The 22,710-nt window shown below is 37.0% G+C and overlaps 1 protein-coding gene across 1 annotated transcript in view; it reads right to left on the bottom strand.

Moving 5' to 3' along the window:
• The window catches only part of osa (trithorax group protein osa), a 185,793-nt gene that overhangs the window by 10,431 nt on the left and 152,652 nt on the right, over positions 1-22,710 (bottom strand). The window contains 12 exon segments of the mRNA XM_088243567.1: positions 433-549; positions 552-648; positions 2,635-2,677; positions 2,680-2,736; positions 6,186-6,260; positions 7,629-7,754; positions 8,202-8,418; positions 12,250-12,441; positions 13,517-13,558; positions 14,897-15,045; positions 17,120-17,482; positions 18,795-19,001. Coding sequence (XP_088099693.1) covers positions 433-549; positions 552-648; positions 2,635-2,677; positions 2,680-2,736; positions 6,186-6,260; positions 7,629-7,754; positions 8,202-8,418; positions 12,250-12,441; positions 13,517-13,558; positions 14,897-15,045; positions 17,120-17,482; positions 18,795-19,001 — 1,685 coding nt within the window.

Below are 22,710 nucleotides of genomic sequence, written 5' to 3'. Positions count from 1 at the left end.
ATCAGGTGCCAGTCCAGGGACTATGAAATATTCTAGTGTAAAAACAGCTTTTTAAATAAATATTTAAGGTCAACCATGTTGGATATCGAATCAGAGACCCCCGCATAGTAGAAAAACGCGCTGACCACTACACCACGAGGCTGACAAAAGTCTTATACATATTTTAAAAGGATTTGAATTGTAAACGTCCATGGACTTAAATCCTTTTGCCAAAATGAGTATAAGACCTACGCAATTAAAATTAAAACTTGTTTGAAATAATGAAACCGCTTTTTCCATAATTGTGGTTTGAAGCCTTTGACCTAAACACAGTTGAAATAACATATCAATCAATGACATAGAAGTTTTACTATTTAAATGAAAGCAAAAAAGGTAGAAGGACGTATTTAAACGGATGGGATTAGTAGATTAATAAATAGGTGGATAACTGACCTCGTGCTGTTGCTGGTTGCGGTAGTAGTCCTGCGAGGGCGCGCCGCCCGGCTGGCCGGGGGTGGCGGGGGGCGGCGTGGGGCTCTGCGGGGGCGCGGGTGGGCCCCCGGCGGGAGGCGGGCCCCGGAGGGTGGCGTGTAGCCCCGCCCGCCCGGGGAGCCCCCGTATCCACCCGCATAGCGGTTGTAGGGATCTCCACCTCCGGCAGGATAACCTCTGCAAAGAAATCCCTTCGTTATTCTGTACTCTTAAATCTTCCGGGGCATTCGTTAAAGTTGAGCTTGATCTTTCTTTATATCCATCCGCAGAAAGTACGCTGTGAACCATTGCACCAATCCCCTCAAGGAAGGGAATTAATAGAATGTGTTCAATCAAAGAATCAATAAAACAAATATAAGCATATTAATATTTTGTTTTTCATAAACCAATTGCATGGTAAGATACACAAACATGAATTTTAATATACAGTAAAACCTCATTTTTACTGTCCTCATTTTACCCACTTTTTACGCCGAAATGTAATGAGTGAAAATATGTGAGTCATATTTTTTATGGCACATTTTTTCCACATTATTTTAAAATTTTATATTCGAAAATTTTATTTTTAAAAAATTTAACGGTCAACAATCAATATGCAAATTCAATTTCAGCGCTAACAATATTGGCATTTATTTTTATTGAGTACAGCTTTATTTTTACAACAGGTAATACAAATTGTTGTTTGTAGAACAACGACGAATTTAAAAAAAAGGAAAATCGTCTTTCTTTTATATTTGTCCTTGAAAGGGTTTTATATTCCAGGTTTGAAAAACTATATATATACATATAACAGACTAACATTAAAGCCATCAAAAACTGAACAACTATGGGTCGCTTCAGCCAGACGACAGAATTTGATCCAGGATACGGCCCTACCCAATGTAGGAAGTACCGCTTTACCCACCGTTAAACTACTGGGAATTTTACTCAATTCTGACCTTTTTCTTGACGCTCAAATTAGTAGAACGATAAGTTCATGCTTCTACCAGCTGAGACAAATTAAATGCATAAGCAAAAATTTGCCGGTCGATGCCGCCCGTCAATTAATAAATGCATTTGTAGTGTCTAGAGTCGATTATTGTAATGGTATCTATGCAGGTCTACCAATGAACAAAATGACTCGCCTACAATCTGTATTGAATGCCGCAGCGAGACTTATTTTCGGAATCTCTAAGTTCAGTCATATCACTCCACTACTTCGGGAACTACACTGGCTACATTTTCCACAGAGGGTCGAATACAAACTCTGTTGGCTTATGTATAAGTCACTGCAGAACTCTGCTCCGGAATATCTAAGGGAACTATGCATTCCAAATGAACTAGCTGACAGGCGTCTCACGCTTAGATCATCTACGTCTACGGCGAGAGGTAAAGTTATTATACCTCTACGCAAACAGCGCACTAAATTTAGTGAACGCGCATTTGCGGTCGCAGGCCCTATGGCATGGAGTGCTCTCCCAGCAGAGGTGCGAGGCTGTGAAAGTGAAGTGATGTTTCGGAAAAACTTAAAACCCACTTGTTCTCTAAATCATTCGAATAAATCCGTAGCATGTGACAACAAAATAAATTATTTTAATTAAATTACAAATTTAAAAGGATCACTATGTAAAGCGCCCTTGAGGTATTTTGTTACAAAAATGGCGCTATATAAGTTATCATAATAATAATAATAACTAACCCAAGTATCAAAGTATATACTTTAGTACTTACATAAAGCGTTTTAAAAAAATTAAACGGTTCATATGTAAAGTTGAAGAAAATCACACGTGTCATTCTACGATCATGGTGAAATAGGTTAAAAAAAAGTACATTGTAAGTATTAAAAATGTAAATGTTATACTTATATTTAAAATGAATATTACGTTGTTCTTAAAATTATTATATGTTTTAAAAATACAAAACCAAAATCATTAAAAATACTTATTAAAGTTTCGTTCTGGACATGGCCGCGATAAGCGAAATTTCGCAATCAACGGGGGATTTTTTACGGAACTCTATTGGATATTTTTCAGCTGATTCAATGTCTGCGCTAGCCGATTTGCCAATCATTTAATTCAGTCGGCGGGATTTTAAGCCGAGAGCAGCCACTGAGTCGTAAACACTTGTTCTTCACCCACCCGGACACAGAAATGAGATTCACTTGGCATATAGTGAGAAACTCACCTTCCATCCTGCTCGGGTCCATAGGGCGGGTATACGGGCCGGTTGGGGGGTACGCCGAGCCGTACTGGTCGTAACCGTAGCCCTGCTGTCCGGGGTAGCCAGCTGTAAGAAAATGTACCGTTTATTAACAGATCCTCGGAAACCGTTCACTAGAGAAGACCTTACATCTCAAATGCACCAATCATTTTCTTCTACATATCGAGGGTTATGGTGCAATATGTCGCAACCCACAAAAATTACCAAAATGACTTGAGCATGCAGAATGACGTAGCCCACAAAAATTCTTCGACCTAAAAGCAATTTGCTATAAGATCAGTCCTCCATAAAATTAGGACCCAATCTTTCCAATCCCACATTAAAACAATATGCCTCATTGTTACATAACATTGATAATGCTCTGCCCTAGTTCTTGTATGTTCAATAGACCATTTTTATAAAATTGAGTTATGAATGCCAAAATGTTCATTATCTTATAACGCGTCCATGTAGCTAAAGAATTGTTAGTAAATAGTATTTTCAGCATTTTTTGAGTGCCAATCTCTACTTACTGATTTGACTTTGAAAACAAATAAAATGTCTTTTGTAAAATTTGCAAAATGGTATATTGAACATACAAGAACTAGGGCAGCGATTATGGTAAATGTTAAAACAATGATACGAAGTAAATCAGGGTCTGATAAGAAGGAGGTCTCGGGTTGGATGTGTTTTTACACGAGTTTTTCCTTTCCCTCCTTCTTTCCTTCCCATTCGCCTCCTCAAAAAAAAGTGTATGTATATTAATTAATATACCTAGATGTTCATATATTTACCAACTGATATTTTCTCAAACATAACAGTTTGAACAGGCAGGAAGAAATAGCCTTAGGGCAATATGCCCGCCCTTATATGCATATAAAGTGTTTAATAAATAATAAATAAATCAAATTGTCTCTGGACTGGTACCTGAACCGTAAGACTGATCATCTAATCATCTTACTTTCATGTAACAAAATGATCAAGATACGCTAAAATAGATGTACCAATGCATCCTGTGTAGCATAAGTGTGGAAAAGGAATGACGATGAAATCGGGGTTTTTTTAGTGATTAAGATGAGAAAAAACTTTTTTGTGCTCTTTTGTAAAATTAAGTTAATGTGGTTGCGACATATTGCATTTGAACTGTCCGTATATCATTTTAACAACAAGTTAGTACATATATATTCCCCATGCATTTATTATACATAATACATTTAAATATTAGTGAAATGGCACATTTATTTTATAATACACGAAGTTTTGTTACCATGCTGTACATTTGAAATTGGTACAGAAAACGGTCGAATAACATACATCATATAACAAAATTGTAGAAAAAAAAAGTTCTGTGATGAAATAGAGAATCAAACTATGGACCTCTGATTCGGAGTTCCCGACACTACCGCGGAATCGCAACATAATAAATGCACATAAACATGCAACAGGGCTATTTTAATAAAAATAGTCATTCAGCATGCGACATAAACTCCACGATAGACATAAAACAAACGACTTGTTTCTATTTTTACTTTCTATATTAATTTAATTATCGCAAAAAAATTTATGAAAGAATTGATTAAATTACTTTTGAAATTTTTGAATATTTTTTTTAAAGGAAGAACCCGCTAAGACTCTATTTTAGAGGCTTGTCAGCGGGTGGGACAGAGGGGATAAGGAAGGAGGTAGTGAAAAATACATCGCAACAGCCGGACCAATTGAGAAAAAAATCTTTTGCAGATTTTTTGTTGCAACAGGCGGGAATCAAACCCGCGACACCAGTTTCACAGTTGGCCGTCTAACCGACTGCGCCAAGGCGCCTGTCTAGTGATAAAGTAGAACAAACATTTCAAAAACTCACCTTCGTGTGAAATGTAAGTAAATAAACAATAATTCATTAATTCTTCCGGTTTTTTTTTAAATTAAGTTTGAGCGTGCTAAATCAAGATAGTCAAACTCGGTTATAACAATCACGAATGAGGAAAAATTCGTTAACATTTTTGTGTATGATTTTCTCCACGCATTTATTAATTTTTGTAAAGAGCTACTTCTCGAACATACCGAATAAAAATATTGTCAACTGTTGAGCAAAAACTCTTCAATCCTTTAAAAACATTATTTTTGAAATATGAACCTAAGTAATAAAATCGAAACAAGCGAAATAAGAACCTAAGTACTAAGTTAGGACAATGCAGCAAGACAAGGTGTCGAGATCGGATTACGATTATGACACTATAACGCTGCCTGCATAGAACGAATAATAATAATAATAAAATACCTAAAAAGTATCTAATTGATGTTTTTCCCGAAACTAACAAAATATCACACATATGATTGTAATTGCATGTAAAAAAATCCGAGCTTTGTGAACTCAGTATGTACCGGCTCGGCACCACATTACAATTCACAAAATTTTTGTAGTTTATGAATGACATTCTTGTTTCAGGGGTTCATATGATGTTTTTAAGATTTATTAATGTTCTATGATCAATGCATAATAAACATTACGAATGGGTGATGTCAGATCAGTTAAAAACTAACCCTTGAATTATAAACATGTCTACTAACAAGAGGAAGTGTTTCTCAGTTTGTGAATTATTTGTGAAATAGAATGCGGCATGAAAAACGTCGAAGTATGTATAAAGTTTTCTCTATCCTTATACACAGTGTCAACATTGTGGAAAAATACTAATGTTTATTTATCTGCATTTGAAATTTAGAAAGTGGTGTATTTGTTAGAATTTATTATAATTATTCTTGACAGTTTTATTTTAAAATGATCTGTATGAATTATATGTTTATTCATTAGTTTACTTAGTGACAATATGCAACAGCATTTTGGATTAAAACAAACCTAATGTAACGCTTAAATTCAGTCGATCCCATCTTACTCTGTGATATTGAAATTTGACTATAAAAATAAATACTAATACATATTATATTGATGCCAGGGGAGGAGAAGAGGGTCCGGCTCAATTTAGAAAGTACAGTATTTTCTTATAAAAATAAAATTATTGTGATTTGAATAACCTTTAAATTGATAGTACAAACAAAATAATTATAAGTGTGATATTTTGTTCTGAAAATGCATCAGCCCTTTTTCCTTTCCAGAAAATAGTGTTGTTTTTCGATTTTTCTACCTTACATGCCACGTAGGGTAGAAAAAAAATTGGTTGGATAATGGTTGTTCCGATCAAAACTGACAATTTCTTTTGGTTCATTATATGAAAAAATCAACTTTTACTAGGGTAACAAAATAAAAATGTACTACAAGTTGAATGAAAACGAAATGGTGCATCTAATACCAATTATAATATCACTATAAGCGGTGTCTTAAGATTTGATTGATAAACAAATACCCGGTTATAAAGTAGATTAAATATGTAATGAAACTATCGGGTGATACTAACATAACAAAGCTTCAGCACTGAGAAAAGTCAAGCGAAAACAAACAGTGTACGATATTAGAGGTCTAGGGGTAGCGGGTGGAGGTGGTGGTGGTGGTGGTGGGAGGACACATGAGAAGATGAGAGCACTACCTGGCTGGTGGTTGCGTCTGGGCTGCGGGTCCTCGAACGGGTTGGAGGCGGCCATGTTGTCCCCGGGAGGGCCCCCTACGCACACACACACACGCTCAACACTCTGGGGCACACACACACGGCCGCGCACCCCGCCGCACACACTAGTGTACGCGAGCCCTCCACGCCACTATAGCAACGCCCACATTCGCTCCACTATTCATCCATTTTACAAGCTTTTCACAGCGTAAACTTGGTTACAATGAGGAAGTTCAGTGCCTGGGGAAATTGGATATAAAAAGTGTTTTCTTACACGCGGTAAATATTAGAGCATTTAACTGTACGGTGAAGTTTCTCAAAAATGAACTGATTTGAATGGTCACAAGTTCATTAAAACGCGAGTTTACAATAACCAATCAATTATGGCCTTGTTGTGATAGATTTGCGGTTTCTGGGACAGCCATTTTTTTTTTGTGCATATTCTGCAGATACAAGGTTTTACTTTTAAATGTCAGAAAAACTCACGGACTCAAACTCGTGACATCGCAGGTGGTGGAATGTCAAAGTTTCGGCGAAGGTTTTCAAAATTATAAAACTTCAAGAAATTACAGCGATGGTAATACAATACATAAAAATACAAAAAAAAACCACTGAACTTCCTCATTTCTCGCGCCGATACTTCTCCCAGACTCGTCCGTCGTATTCCAATAAACCTACGGTCCATTCACACGGGAAACCCCTCGTCTCGGACATGCGCATTTACACCGGCCTTGTACAATCTGCAGATTATGTACACGAGGTTCCTAGAGAGTGGGATGATCATGCGTACATTAGTAGAGGACTATCCATGGAGCAAACACAACCACACAAGCGTTGTTATAGCAGGCAGCAGCTAGGGCGGGGTGCGGGGGCCTCGGTTAGTGACTCGAGAGGTGCTGATTGTAAACAGGTACAGGTTAGCCAGATTATTAGAACACAAACACATAGAGAGAGACAGAGGGGAGCGTGATCAATGGTTACTGGTTACTGGTTACCGGTTACTGGTTACTCGCCTTCTGTACTCGCGTATTTGCCAGACTATTCAAGCGTTGATGTCGATATCTAAGATTTAAAAAGCCACGTATAAATAGCCAACCAAATGAACTTCATTTACATTAGTCGGACCGTTCCATTTTGGTTGTCTATTAAATAAAATAATATTTATATATGAAAATGCAAAATAATATAGAAACTATCGGAACTTTCGAAGAAGTCAGGTTCTTCTTTAGTGAAATTGGAAACAAAACTAAAACGAACAGCCAAGTGTAGAACCGGATGTTATAATATACAAAGTGGCTATGATGAAACATCCAGAGACGGGATTCATGCATGGTCTCGCCGTCGCCTTCCGGGGACCTTCTACTGTATATACAAGACTGGGTTCGTGGGGGCGCGGGTTCCCTTGCAGTAAGCTGGAGGGGGTACCTTGTGGGGCCTGCGAGGCGGGGGGGTAGGGCGAGTAGCCCGAGCCGTAGCCATCGCAGGGGGGCGGCGCTCCGGGGGGAGGGGGACCTCCCCCGCCGGGGAATGAGTCCTGAGAGTTGGAAGACCCTAAAAACATTTCGATATATTATGTATCTCCACTCGGATAATCGGAAACGTCCATTGATTGATTAATATGAATCACCAAATCAAAATAAAATGACTAAAAACCCTAGCATCAAAATAACTCATTTGGTTATATATATAAAATTTAAGGCCTCATTAAATTATAGATAAATCCGTATTCCGTTCAACGGAATTTGAAAGTATGTACATATAATATGTAGCTGTTTTTGAAGCAGTCAAAAAGAGTTTTTAGACTAAAAATTTTAACATCTATTTTATTTATTTTTTGTAATTATACAATAAATTCTTTTTAGTTACAAAAAGTAAATAAACCAGCATATTTACTAGCATCGCTCTTGTGAAAATATAAATGATTAAAAAACTAATTATTATTTTACCACTTGTGTTTTTTGCTTTCTAATAAATTAATAAAGTGAACAATGTTAGTACCTGGACTGGGCACACTGTTGTTCTTGGTGGATTTTTTCTTGGTAGTGGCTTCTACTTGGTTGATAATAGGCTGCGGATCTATGCCGCCACGGTCAAAGTGGCACTCGTACGCTAACAGGTTCTTAGTGTAGTGCTTCCGGAGGGTGTACGCTGCACTGGACGAGGCCCCGATTCCCAGCAGCCCGGCAATGTCCTTCCAAGTCTTGTTCTTCGTTACCTGTGTACCAACAAAACTCCTCTTGTCAAATACCATCTCTAAAAAAGGTGAAGGAGATATCGCTTAAGGATGTACGAGCATTATATTCACTGATATAATATGTAAGCTGCCGCCGACTCTCCCGTCGGCCGTGAACTAATCCAAATGCTCGACATTTCCAAGCAAAACCTTCCTAGCATTACCGCACTGTACATACAAGTTGGTTGATAACGTGTTCCCACATTGCTGGGCAAGTCGTGTGTATCGGAGCTTTATCTCTAGATTATGGCTAGCCGCTGTACATTCTGATATATGAGCCACATATCAGTAAACAGAACAGTGATAGTATTCAGCACTCCACTACTGAGATATAACTCTGTATCACCAAATTATACAATTCAAAGATATCACTTTTAAACTTCGCTAGCAAAAATAATATTTGTCTACACAAGTACCATAATTTATTTATAATTTTCATGTATGCTGCAATTAACTTTTGTCTAAAAATTTCGATTTAGTATTTTTAATTAGTTTTAACACGTTAATTTTCTATCTTAATTTCATGCCATCGCAATGAAAATATAATTGATAAATATTTTAATTATCATTTGATTACAACTGTTTTGTATGTATATCAATAAACATGCAAAGCTATCCATCTGTGGGTACTTTTCTGACCAATATCAATTAGATATTATTAAAGAACTAAGGCTGCCTAAAAACAGCCGCACACATTAAAACTATATAATTTACCATCTACTTTTTACTATTTGTCGAGTAAGATATTAAGTTTATTATTGTGTAGAATCAAATTTTCAGGTAAATTTAGAGAATTGAATTGTCATTTGACTGAAGTTGCTTACTAAATCTATACTACAAGATTAGATCAACTAATAAATCATGTTGTGGTAGGAAATAAAATTACGGGAACAAACAGAGATTATTTAGAGCGGTAATGCCGTTTAAAAAGTAAATATGTACTCTATAAATTTACATTACCTGTGTCACCTGGAAAATCGGAGCATGTTGAAATTTGGCTTTGTCGAATTTCAAGATTAATCATGTTTAAAGAAAGCCGAATATGTCAATATGCTCCGACACATTAGTACTACGAAGCTAACATAGATGAGAAATTAAGATGCCGCAGTATAGGTGGCTCTTAAATTCCCGTACACATTACTTCTATCTCTAGGTTAAGCACTAAGTCATGCTAATGCATTCGTGTGTTACTAGCTCGGTAGCGGTTATGTTAAGTAGCTGGCGTACAGAGTATATTGCGCTCCAAGCATACATGGTTGGGTGAGTATTGTTACAGGATTAAAAAGGAGACTTTTGTTAATACTTTGTACATTATTAAATACATGGAATAATTTACTTTCATTGATTCACCATTACAAAAAGGAATTTAATCAATTTTCTAACTTTCTTCGAGACTTTCTGTTTAATATTTGGAACAAGGTAAAAGTTGTAGTCAAAAAGTAATATTTCTCTAAGTGCATTTAAAGACTATACACATGTGCGAAACACTCCACATTTTCTAATTAATACAGACATAGGTGAAATTACATGTGACTTGAGATTCTACATATGATTAAGTTCTCTAATATTATTATTAGATGCGTTAAAAGAGATATTAGTACAACCACCAAGGAAATAGTTAACAAGATGTTTAAAAGTCTACATAGTTATTTTATGTCTAGTTTTACAAGTTAAATGCGAATAAAATCAATCAGTATACGAAGGATGCCATTCCGAGGAGAAAGTTTTCGGTTAGGGAAAATTGAAAGTTAGCTTCATTATACTGATTGAAATTTTATAATATTTTGTAAAGGCAAGCTTTGCAAGTTGAACGAGTCCTCGTGCGGCGGTTATAACTTTCATCAGGTGCCAGTAAATGGTGCAAATATGCTTTGTCAAGTTGGCTCTACAATTTACACTGACTCGAAATGGAGAATAATAATCAATTGAATATTAGATTTAGGATAATAGACGGCAATGAATCTCCGAACCATTTACACTAAAGGTAAATCTAATTAACTACAAGTAATTTGTTAAAAACAAGTGAAATATTCATAAACTTTTTTACATTCTAGAGGATGCAATATGGTACAAGAGAAAGTTTAAGTGCTGTATTAAAGAATTACGGCCCATCGGGATACTTTGGGTGACAATATTTCAATTTGTTTTGGAAAAATAGCCGTTACATGAATCGGAAATAGCTATAGTACAGTGGCATAGTAACAATTCAGGTGTGGTACATCCCACCTCCTACCCAGAGTATACATAAATACAGGAGGACATCGGTTGTTGTAAGTAAGCACAAAGCAGCGGCACATTGCGACTCTATAACTAAGGATCGAACATTTCCTCTCCGCAAGAGTAATGTTTCTCTACATATTACTGGATTATATTTTAGCGTTATCCATTATCCTTTCCATTCCCAGCGCATTTTCAATCATATTATTTTACAGAACAGTTCATAATGTAGCGCGAACGCAGCATTTAACTGCTTTTTGAAACTCCATGTACAACGGCCAGTTTGAATAGATTTTTTTAAAGAAATAATTTATCCATGTTTTGAGTATGTCCAAACTTTTGTACGCAAATATTGAATTCAACTCTGTTTTAACAAGATAGAGTATAAGAAAGTCTAAACCCTTAAACAGCCAATGACAAATCCATTAGCTCCGTAAATAAATGCAAGATCCAAATTTCTTTCTCAAAAAAATACGCATGTTTCCATCGAAACATTTAAGTATATCTCAAGTTAAAATATCATTTCTAAGGTTTAAGGGTAGTAATTTTTTATGGTATGTTGTATAAGAATTCAAGCAGAAATGACGCCAAAAGCAGTCATCCTTCGGCTTGCTTATACTCCATTTTATTTTTTACATTTAAATCCATATATTTGGTTTTCAATTTCGTAAACTGAAAAGGATATTTTATTTCAAATGAGTTTTTTTGGCTAACTTTATTCTAAAATCCATATTTTTTCCAACAAAAAAAGTCATACTCGAAAAAGATGTTATAATCTGGCTTGGAAAACTTAATACAGTGAAACCACCATCTATCGTTTTTAAGGAGACCTATTGAAATAAACTATGAATGCGGGAAAACAATCATTGCGGGAATAAGAGGTCAATAAACAAGCGATCGGGTAAAGACACAGCCCTCCAATCCGCAGGTTAAAATTCTAAAAAGGGTATGTGTTTCAGATGTAAATAAACATATGTAAATGAAAAATTAAATTAGAAAGCTGAACAGAAATAAATAAAATGAAGTTTATTGCAATGGAAATAATTTTTCATCGACATTTGATTTTAGCTGTTTTATTTCCATAAATCAACAGTATACTTTCAGCATCAGAATTTGCACGATAGAAAGCTTGTAATTTTTCAAAGATTTCGCATGCTTCTGAAAATGAAGGTACAGGTGTCGGATCCTTTTCATCCGTGCCGACAGCAGCGACAGACTGTCATCTCTCTCCCGAATGTTCCGAGCATTGTTATACGAGTACCGTCAAACATTTGGACAAAATATGTCAATAATGCAGCGTAATTCAAATTATTAATGCGGTAAAATGGTGAATAGAGATACGATTGTCTTTTGTGCCTTTTAAGGAAGTGGTTAGAAGAAATAAACGACACATCCGACGATTATTCGAGGAACGATAGATAGAGGTTCGAGTGTATCCAACTTTTGATCTGTTCCAAAATGATATCTTCAATTGAAATGAACCCGATGTTTTAATGGCCGGCCTAAGCTTTAGAGTTAGGTTAGATGAGAAGTAACGAGTGAGAATGCGCTGGGAGGCGGTCATGCGACGTCCCCCCCCCACAGCACCTTGCATACCTCCACGAAGCCGCCGCGCTCGCGCACGTGCAGGTAGAGGCGGTACAGGTCCAGCGGCTGCTTGCTGATGGTGGGGCAGGCGGCGATGGGAGTGCGGCGCTCGTCCATGAAGGCCAGCAGACGCTCCACCCAGCCGCGCCGCTCGGGACACGAGTCCATCTCATACAACTTGCCCAGCGAATCCGACTTCTGCTACGCAAGAACAAATGCTCATTATTATTCTATCAACATCTACCTATTTTAACTCTTAAAAGACTGTGCTAAAAAATCACTTTGCAAACGGCGCTGTAACATCATGTAACTATGAGAAAAACATTAAATAAAAAACAGAGACGTAATAAATGGGTTTTTTTAGTACTTATCCAAGACTACAATGATAATTTATTATTTAAGTTAATGAGGAAGTTCAGCCCTACAGGAAATTTGATATGAAATAATATTTTCTTACATGCGGTAAAAATTAAAGTATTATATTGTACAGCAAAGTTTTTTGAAAATGAATGAAAAAAATGATTTAAGTAAAAACGAATTACTTTGAACGCTGTCACTAGTTTTTATGAATTAACCAATCGTAAAGAGTTGTGATAGATTTCCGGTTTACGGTAAGTCAACTAAAAACTTCAACAGGATTTAAAAATTTATTTAAAAGAAAAATTCCAATACAAAACTTTAAAAAATCTTAGCACTGATAATATACACTGATTAACAAATAATAGAAAAAAAACTCTGAGCTTCCTCATCCATAGCTACGCGGTATTGCAGTATCACCACTATGCGGTATTGCATATATAAATACTGCCTGGGTAGGTACGAAGAAATTTTCAGAATATGCCTGCCCTTATATGCATATAGAATGTATACGTATATAAAGTGTTAAATAAATAAATCTATGTAACATTTCTATTTTGAAAAATCATAGAATGCATTTAAAATTTGCCGAGTGTATTGGTTGACAATATTATGTCGAGTGAAATTACACGAGGAAAAATAAAATGTGTCCTAATACTTTGAACAGCTAAATCATAAAATGTATCTGACTGAGTGCATATTGCTGAATACTAAAATTCTTAACAAGCAATAAATGCGAGCTTGACAAACACGTGTAAAGAAATAGCGACGCCTTCAGCTTGTGCCTTCATAAATAGGGATCATAGAAACATTCAAACATTTATTGAAAGACAAAACAAAATATTTTTCTGATAAAACATAAAACAACAATTTCAGGAAAATAAAAGAATTATTTAAGATAGTGAACAACTTTACAAACCTTGGTCCTATAATTTTCTTGCGGTACATGACTATTAAATACCTGAAAAATAGAAAAAACGTTATCAGTAAAAAGCATCAATTATATAATACACACACATATACATGTATCAAATTATGAAATCAACATTACTTCTGAATATGTAAGAAAATATTGCAAACGGAAATATTTATAAATATCGGCGGCCTCCGTGGTGTAGTGGTCAAGACGCTTGACTCACGCACGGAAGGTTCCGGGTTCGATTCCCGGTGAGAACACAAAAATTAAAAATGTGATTTTTCTCAAGCCTGGTTGTTCTGTAATGTAATTCACCACTGTAATTGGGCATCCTGGCCTGTTGTGGTGAAAGTAAATTATTTTAAAAAAATGACATTGTTTTACACAGAGTAAAATTAAAACTTCATAATCCTTGAATAAACTAATTGAGTGACATTTGTGAATGTTTACCAACAAAAAATAACTAAAAGGTTTGAAAAAGAACTTATTTTCATCTTACAGTACCTACCTACGACATTTTTTTTTTAAAGTACGTCCATGGAATATTTATTAATAATGGCAACAGTTCAACAACTAATTAATTATTTCAATTATGAGGCGAATGATAACACATTTTGTAATAATGACAATTTGTTAATATGATACTTATTAACTTGACACTGCACAATGAGGAACTTCAGCCCTACGGGAAATTGGATACAAAAAATGTTTTCTTACGCGGGGTAAAAATTAGAGCATTAAATTGTGCTACAAAGTTTCTTGAAAATGTACAGAAAAAATAATAAAAAATACTTTGATAAAAACGCACTACTTTAAATGACGTCACTGGTTCATGTGAATCAACCTATGATCTGAGAGCTATGGAAGATTTCCGGTCTGCTTGTCGCTTCTGGACCAATAGGAAGGACTGAATGAGAATAAGCGGAAATGAACCTCTGACGTTACACGCGGAGTTATTTCAGAAATACAAAACTTTGAAAAATCGTAGCGCCGATAATACGTTATATAAAAATTAAAAAAAAATAATTTTGACTTAGTTTAACAGTCTATTAACAAATAAAAATTTTTAAAAAAAACACTGAACTTCCTCATTCTGCAATGCAGCTCCATAAAAGGTTAACTCAGCGAAGGGCAATATGCAAGTCACAATCTCATGGATGTTTCTAGACTCCGACAGAAACTTCACTCCCTGACCAGAAAATGCTAATCCATTTATGCTAGAGCAGGGTTCAAACCTCGGAACTCTGATCCGTGAGTCAACAGCAACACTACCTCTGAAAAGACTGTGCTAAAAAATCCCTTTGGAAATGGTCTTGTATTTTATGAAGACTCATGTGACATGGGTTCGGTAACTCTAGGATAAGGATTTGTTGGTGTACTTACAGGACTAGAGGGTGTACGCGGCCAGGCCGAGGGATTGGCCTCGTAGTCGTCGTGGGCCCCCGTGTGGGAAGCGGCCCCCGGTGAGGGCGCGCCCCCCGGCCCGCTGCGGCCGGAGCCCGATCTGCCCCCGCTACCCTCTTCACCCGAGGCTGAAATTCATAACAACGCAACTTAGCCGAGATGCTTTTATAATCAAAATTTGTTTGAAGGTGTCTTCTGAAACTCTTGGAAAATTTATTTATCATACCCAATTTACCATCAACCAGAGAATACAGACAAAGGGCTTATAATACCATGCCATTCTATCATTACACATACACATCACTCTCCCTTACATTCTACATTCTAATGAAGGACGAAGTCTTTCAATCCAATACCTATCCCTTTTCTGCAAATCATTGAACACAATATGTTAGCAGATGATGTTTTATGTCAATTAAATTATGTCAATATGCTGTTATATGTCAATATGCTGTGTTATGTCAATTCAATCATTTTTCTTGTTTTACAAAGCTTACCACCGTAATATCAAATTAAATATACCTTCTTAATTAGTACATGTGATGATAGAATAAAAATAAAACAAATTACATAAAAATTATACATTATATAATTCGAATACAACTGGAGAACAAAATTAAAATGGAAAATAAAAATAAAGATAAAATACAAAATACACTTGGATATGAAGAGAAAACTAAATATAACTAATGTAAATTTAAAGTAAAAAGTGAGATCATATCACTCATGTTAAAAATATCTACAATATTGAAAAATGTATTAGCAATAATTGCCCACCTATTAATAATGTTATTGTAATTGACATTGGTTCGGCAGTTTTCTTCCAGAAATAGCATTTGTTGCCTTGTATATCTCTGTGGTACACATTATGTCAATATGCTGTTTAATGTCAATGAAATTTACAGGGGGGGCATTGGGAAATTTTTCAGTAGAGGGGGCAGTGAGTCAAATAAGTTTGGGAACCTACGCATTAAAAAGTACTAGTCATAGAGAGCATCCTCCTTTTACTCCTTGACTTACATAGGCTTCTTTTTTATTACCACATCTGCTTATAGCGGCTTCATTTTCGTCAAGTGCATAGATTATTATGTCTCTTTGCCGGTATTGAAGAGGAATTTGAAAAAAGATGAACAAATATGCAGGAATTAACAAATGTGGGCCGTAATAACCAGCAACTAAGAGTAATGATGTCAGGAGTTCCACTAAATAATGCGAAGGAGTTTGACTACCTCGGAAGTAAAATCACCTAGGATGGTCGGTGAAAAAGAAAGAACAAGGTTGACAGCCATATATATCAGGCTACTCGTGTTTAATGAAAAATCTAAAATCATGTACAGAGTGTCTTGAGGTACGGCTGCAAGAGACGGAACCTATCCGAAAGAGACTAGAAGCGAGATGTGGTCCTACAAATTCTGAGAATTTCCTGGAGACCGCATCACGAATGACGAGGTCTTGGTAGAATCGAAGGAGGAAGGCACCTGCTTAAGACAGATAAAGATGTCGACCCTGTTTAAGTCAAAGGCATATTAACCCACAAATCTGAAAAAATGGGTTTCATCATTTCAAAGGTGTTTTAAACCAATTATGTAGGTTTTATACACATTCTAGCATAAGGATTAGAACTGCAAATGTCTACTAAACCTAATCCTTTTGCCAGAATATGTACAAGATCTATGCACTTGCTTTAAAACACACTTGAAATAATAAAATCGCTTTTTCCAGAATTGTGGGTTAATTAATACCTTTGACCTGAACACAGTCAATTTGCTCGGTGGATTTGACACATAATGCATCACGGGGGTCTTCTAAGTGGGGTAATAAAGGGGACAAACTGCAGGGGGCGTCCTCGCCAAAAATGCCAAGGGAATTTATGCGGCGGTGTGAAGAGGACTGCACAAGACAAACTGGAGTGGCTGAGGGGATGCCTTCACTGCAAACCGATCCGTCTTAGAGGATTAAAACCATAGAGGGAAAGATACATACTGACCTCGCTTCCTCAACATTCATACATCTCCCCTCATTAAGTAGCACACTGCGAAAATGCGATGCTTTCATTGTTTCATATCCCGACATGCGGTAAACAATTTTTCATTTGTATTCTTGTGATCTACGAGAATATTTCAGCTTTCAGGACATTTTCAACTAGTCATAAATAACTGATACAAAATGGTAAACGGTCATCTAGTCCAGCAATAGTATTACCTGCCGACGCATTAGAAAGGGTACTCTGCTGCGAGCCATCGTCCAGGGGGGCCCCGTCGGGCCCCGTGGTGACGAGGGCGGTGGCAGGCGGGCCGTTGTCCTGCTGCTGGGGGTCGCCAGGCGGGCCCATGGCGTGCGGCTGCGGCGGCGGGGGGCCCATGCGCTGCTGCAGGTGCTGCTTGAGGTAGTGCGGCGGCGGGGGCGGCGGGCCGCGCGCGCCCCACGCCGCGCCCGCGTAGGGCGGCTGCCCTCCCGCCGGCGCCGGCCCGGGCCGCCCCGGCGCGCCGTACTGCGCGGCGCCCGCGCCCCCGCCCGCGCCCGGCCCGCCATACCCCGCGTTGGGGTGCGGCCGATAAGAGTTTCCTGGAAGCAAACGGGAAAATATATTGTTTGATATTATTATTGACAAAAAACAGTATATCTGCTGCCAAAGACAAAAACAAATTACACACTATAATTTTCTGACACCCTAACCTTTATAATTTATGGATATAAAGTATGGAAACATTTAAAAAAAAAAATATATAAGCATTCTTATGATTTACCAAAATATTTCAATTCGGATGTCGGTCGTTTTCAGTTAGTCGTGAAGAGTCCTGTTAGAAAGGTAGAGTGGCGAGCAGAACCTCAGAGTAATAACGCGCTACAGCAACAGAGATGCCATTTTACTCTCTATTGCATAAAACGAAAGCGTTGCAAATCTTTATTCATTCATATATACATATTACAAATAAATAATAACGTATCCCTAACTCTATGAGGCCAAGAGCCCTGTGTTGAGCTGGGATACAGCAAAATGGAAAGTGGAAGCATGCATATAATTAAAGAATACTACAAATAAAAATGATTACATAAAATTTAAATAAACATCTTTAATAACAAACATCCAACGAACAGTTTTATCGCTGTGCTTGCTATTTTCAACCACCTATGGCCCATTGTTTTGCTTTAAACTATAGCTAACTTCGTAATTAATAATCCTAAAATGATTTTGGTCTGTATAGGCAGCTCTACAGCGATAGGGCGATATTATTCTAAGGTCAGAATTATAATCTGGAGCCGCCAATACTAGCGCGGAGTCATAAATTAACTCAAAGTGATAAACATTTCGTATCAATTTTGCTGGAATTTTGAATTTTGCTGGAATATCATAATATCTGTAATATCTGTTGAATCTATTATACATGATAAACGATATGGAAGTCTTTGCATTTACAGGGATAGAAATATTAATGTTTAAACAATGGCAGAGTGGTCAATGTTAAACAGTATGTATGACACGTAAACCAGCCAATGACCGATCATAAACTGCAAAAAATATCAACGCTTATCAATTTATGGTTTACGTCTTCGTTTTAATTCTCAAAGCCCCCAATTAATACCCATCCACTCATATAGTGTTCATGCGGCTCGACTGTGAAATCATCTTCCATCCACTATCAAAGATGTTACTACAGTATCTATGTTCAAATCACGTCTGGAGAAACATCTCCCTTCTCTTCCTCAATCTCTTCTCCTTTTCTCTTTATTCCTTTTTTCCCAAAACTTGAAGGGGGGGGGGGGGGGGGATCAGTAGTGTATCTTCGTAATCGCTTTCGTACCGGCATTGTGACGGTACGACGTCCTTAGCTGCCCGTCATAATCGCGAGCATATTGAAAAAATATGACAGTATACCTTGGGGGTACTGGTGTTGCGGAGGGGGGTAGGGCTGGTGGTGTGGCGGCAGCTTGTAGGGCGCCTGCGGCAGCGGGGGGTAGGGGCCCGGCTGTGGCTGCGCGCCCGGACTGGGCGCGAGCCCCGGACCCCCGCGAGGGCCGCCCGCGCCGCCCTCCGACTGGCTACTACTGGACGGCCGCGGAGGCATGGGAATGTTTTGTTGCCCTGGAATCATCATCCGAATATCACTACACGCACTGCTTTGTAGATATACCCACTACCCACTACTCGCTCACCCCACTTCACCGGCCCTAGGCACGTTACGGAGCCGGAGCATAAGCTTTAGATACACATTTATTTTTAAATTAATTTTATTTAAGAGATGTACTTACTATTTTTAAAAATGTATTTTTACAAGTTACTGAAAATATGGATCTTATTTTAAATAACTTAACTAACCAATAAAAAAATAAATAATAACATTCAATAAATCATTTCTGCCTATAATCAACCAGGAGGCTTATTCTGTAACAATTTCGTTTTCTAAGTTCGTTCGTTCGTCGTGTATCCATCTCATTCTAACCAAATCAAAATCGTATTTCGCTCTCGTTCCCCCTCATACGATACGAATGAATTTACAAAACGAATTGGGTACAGAATAAGGCCACTGAGCCGCGATTACAAGCGCTATCTTCGGTACATATCGAGATAGTATAAAGGAAAATCGATATTTAATGTGTATATTTGTGTGAAAATTTTAAATATCTTAACCTTTGATTAAACATGTTTGGAAAAATATATACATATTCTATTTTTCATACAGAAAAATTAATTTTACTTTGTAGATAAAATTAAAGATAAATGTTACCTTCTCATTGTAATACGGACCCTGCAGGGCTTATCCTGTCACAATTTTGTTTCGTAAGTTCGTTCGTTCGTCATATATCCTTCTCACTCCAACGCAATCAAGGTCGAATTTCGCTCTCGTTTTCTCTCATTCGATACAAATGAATTTACGAAACGAATAAGTTACAGAATAAGGCCACCGGATCACATGTTTGTTCATTGTAATGATTTGTCTTTGCTTTTCATTTTATCATTTTGTTTATAGTTTTATGTAACCGTATAAGTGTAGTGGTCAATGCGTTTATCTACCATGCAAGAGGTCTAGGGTTCGTAGCACCTGAAGTGTAAGAATTATCATCTTGCCTTCGTGTAACAAAAATGATCAAGATAGGCTGCGATCGGTGTACCGATGCAATGCCCTATGCACCATAGGGCGCGGAAAGGGAATGATGACGATAAGGTTAAAATGGACTGAATTTATAAAAAAATATTTTGGTTTTGTCCAAATCTTTGTAGATTTATAGGTGCACTCTATCAAGATATATTTTTTTAAATGGGGGAAATATTCGTGTGGGTAATTAATATTTACCCAAATATTTCACATGGGGTGAAGCGATACTCAAAAACGACGACGCATGTCTATGTATTGTTTTATTTCCATTTTAAATCTTGAAATAGGGCACAGATAAACATATTTTTATGTGTGCTCTAATAATGGCAATGTACATACATATATTTATTTTAATTTATTTCAACAGAGGAGGAAAACATTTTTGAGAAGGGAATATGGAAGTCCGGGCATTTACAGGGCTTATGACCTGTCATTGGCTGGTTTAAGTGGCCACTTTACACACTGTGTAGCATTCACCATTCTGCCCATGTTTGAACATCCACATTTCCTCAACTCCTACATCTGTTGACTTGTGTGAAGTAAAATAGTTGAAACCTTTATCACGAGGGCGAGATTCATCCGGCTGAACCAAATCACCTACTAGGCAACGCTTGAAAACAGTTTTCCAATTTCTATACTTATTCTTTTATTCAGCAATGTTTGAGTATGTCCAAATGTCTGCAAGCATTTGGACATACTCAAACATTAATGTACATATATTTAATTTATAAGTTATTTAACACATATTTCTTAACCTGCTGTTTAAATTTAGATTTTTTTTCTTCATAAATGTTTTTTACCCATTTCATAATAATTTTTTTTTGCCGGATATAAAAAAGAATTTTGTAACTTCGTCTTTTTTTAATGGAAGTCTGATTTTTACCTTTTCTCTGGTATAGTGATCATGTTCATGTTGGCTTTAATTTTTTTTTTCCCCAAAATTCAGTGTTTTTTTTTTAAATTAATAATATACACAAACATTATCGTATTGACTTGCTCTAACTCACTGGAAAATCCGCGATAGGTGACGGAAAAAATGAGCGGTGTCCAAATGATAATAACAAACAAACGATGGAAAACACTCGTTCGTTCGAATAGAACTGAAATTAGGTCCCAGAGACGAGGGATTTTTCTGTTGCCCAGTAAGAACGTATTTTTTGCGAAAAAACAAGGTACACAATTTGCGTCGTTGCGGGGCCAGAAGGGGTGTGCGGTCGGTAATAACGCCAGCAGCCACTAGGCACTAGAGGTGGATAAGACCCTGTCACCGAGAGGATACGTATCAGTTGATCTGTATCACCAAAGTGACCGAATCTTTTGAGTAGTTCAATTGAACGATATTTCTGAGGGCATTTTCCAAGATGACTGCACCGCGCCACCGAGAAAAATTATTATATAGAAGAATTATTTTTTCGGACAGTGATTTATAATGTTCAAATAAACTATTTTTAAAAATTAAACACTAATAAAATAATTTTTAGGTCAAAGAATAAATGAAATCATGGGGTCCCAACACTGGATTGGCGCGGAGATAGTCCTGACCTGAACCCCATCAAAAACCTGTGGCATAAAATGGCCATTGAAATAAACTGAAGCCTTCGTCAAAGAACAACCTTAAAAACACAATCGAAAATGTGTGGGTTGAAAATTTTTCCCAAGATTATAACCAAAATTTAGTGAAATCCATGCCAAAACGTATTGAACCAGTTATAAAAAAAAAAAAAAGGAGGAACAACAAAGTACTGATTTTGTTGGTTTTTGATAATTGATAGTGTAATATACCGATGTATATATTTATTAAATAAATCTGTGGTTTCTAAAATCATAGGAGCATTTTTCATATTTGGGCGAAAAAATCGAAAATCTACAAATTATTTTTAAAAAATTAAATCACTAAATGGGCACTTTTATTGTAGATAATTTTTAAACGGTGTTGCTGAATAATTTGATAAGAAAGGCCATTAAAAATCCAATACTGTTACAAAAAAAACGGATATTTTTAGTCTGGAAAGATTTCAGTGCTCGCTACTGTATATTTCGTTCGGCGCAATTTTCGTTCGCGACTAGATGAACGAGATGTGAGAAACGTATATCTTAGTTCAATGTTTCCGATCTTGTCAGTATGACCGGGTCGTTGGCGAACTACACACCTCTACTAGGCACAGCGTACAGCCATCAGCGCTACACGGGCGATGGTTATCCTAGAATGCACCGGTTTCCGGTGAATCGGCGACTATCCGACGAAAACGTGTTTACTTCGCGGACCGACTACAGACCACAAACCGAGCGCCGTGAAAACACCTTCCGAGTCGGCGTAACTAATCATTGTGAGATAATTTATACTATCGAGCGGAAAAGTCGGTGTATATACCATTCTGAATTGATTCTTGCTGAATTCTGCTTGATAAGATAGAACGATTGCAGAATGTTTGTATCCGTTATATCTTTAATCTTCGCAAATTCGACCACATAACCGAATACCGCACGCGACTACACTGGCTCGGTATCAGGCGTAGAAGAAACATTCACAATGTATCACTTCTTCGCAATATTTTAAATAATCTCACTTCGTCCGTTTATCTGAGAGAGCTCTTCCAATCTATATCGTAGCATGGGCTATATTTTCGTTCTAGTAACGAGAGAACCCTTTCAAAAATGGATCACTTCTTTCTCTGCACAAAAAAGATGCGCAAGCAG

The sequence above is a fragment of the Micrasema longulum genome, unplaced genomic scaffold (genome assembly GCF_059751315.1).
Source record: "Micrasema longulum isolate JH-2025_06_02 unplaced genomic scaffold, ASM5975131v1 h1tg000215l, whole genome shotgun sequence".
NCBI classification, from domain to species: domain Eukaryota; kingdom Metazoa; phylum Arthropoda; class Insecta; order Trichoptera; family Brachycentridae; genus Micrasema; species Micrasema longulum.
This window is presented reverse-complemented; position numbering and strand designations above follow the sequence as displayed.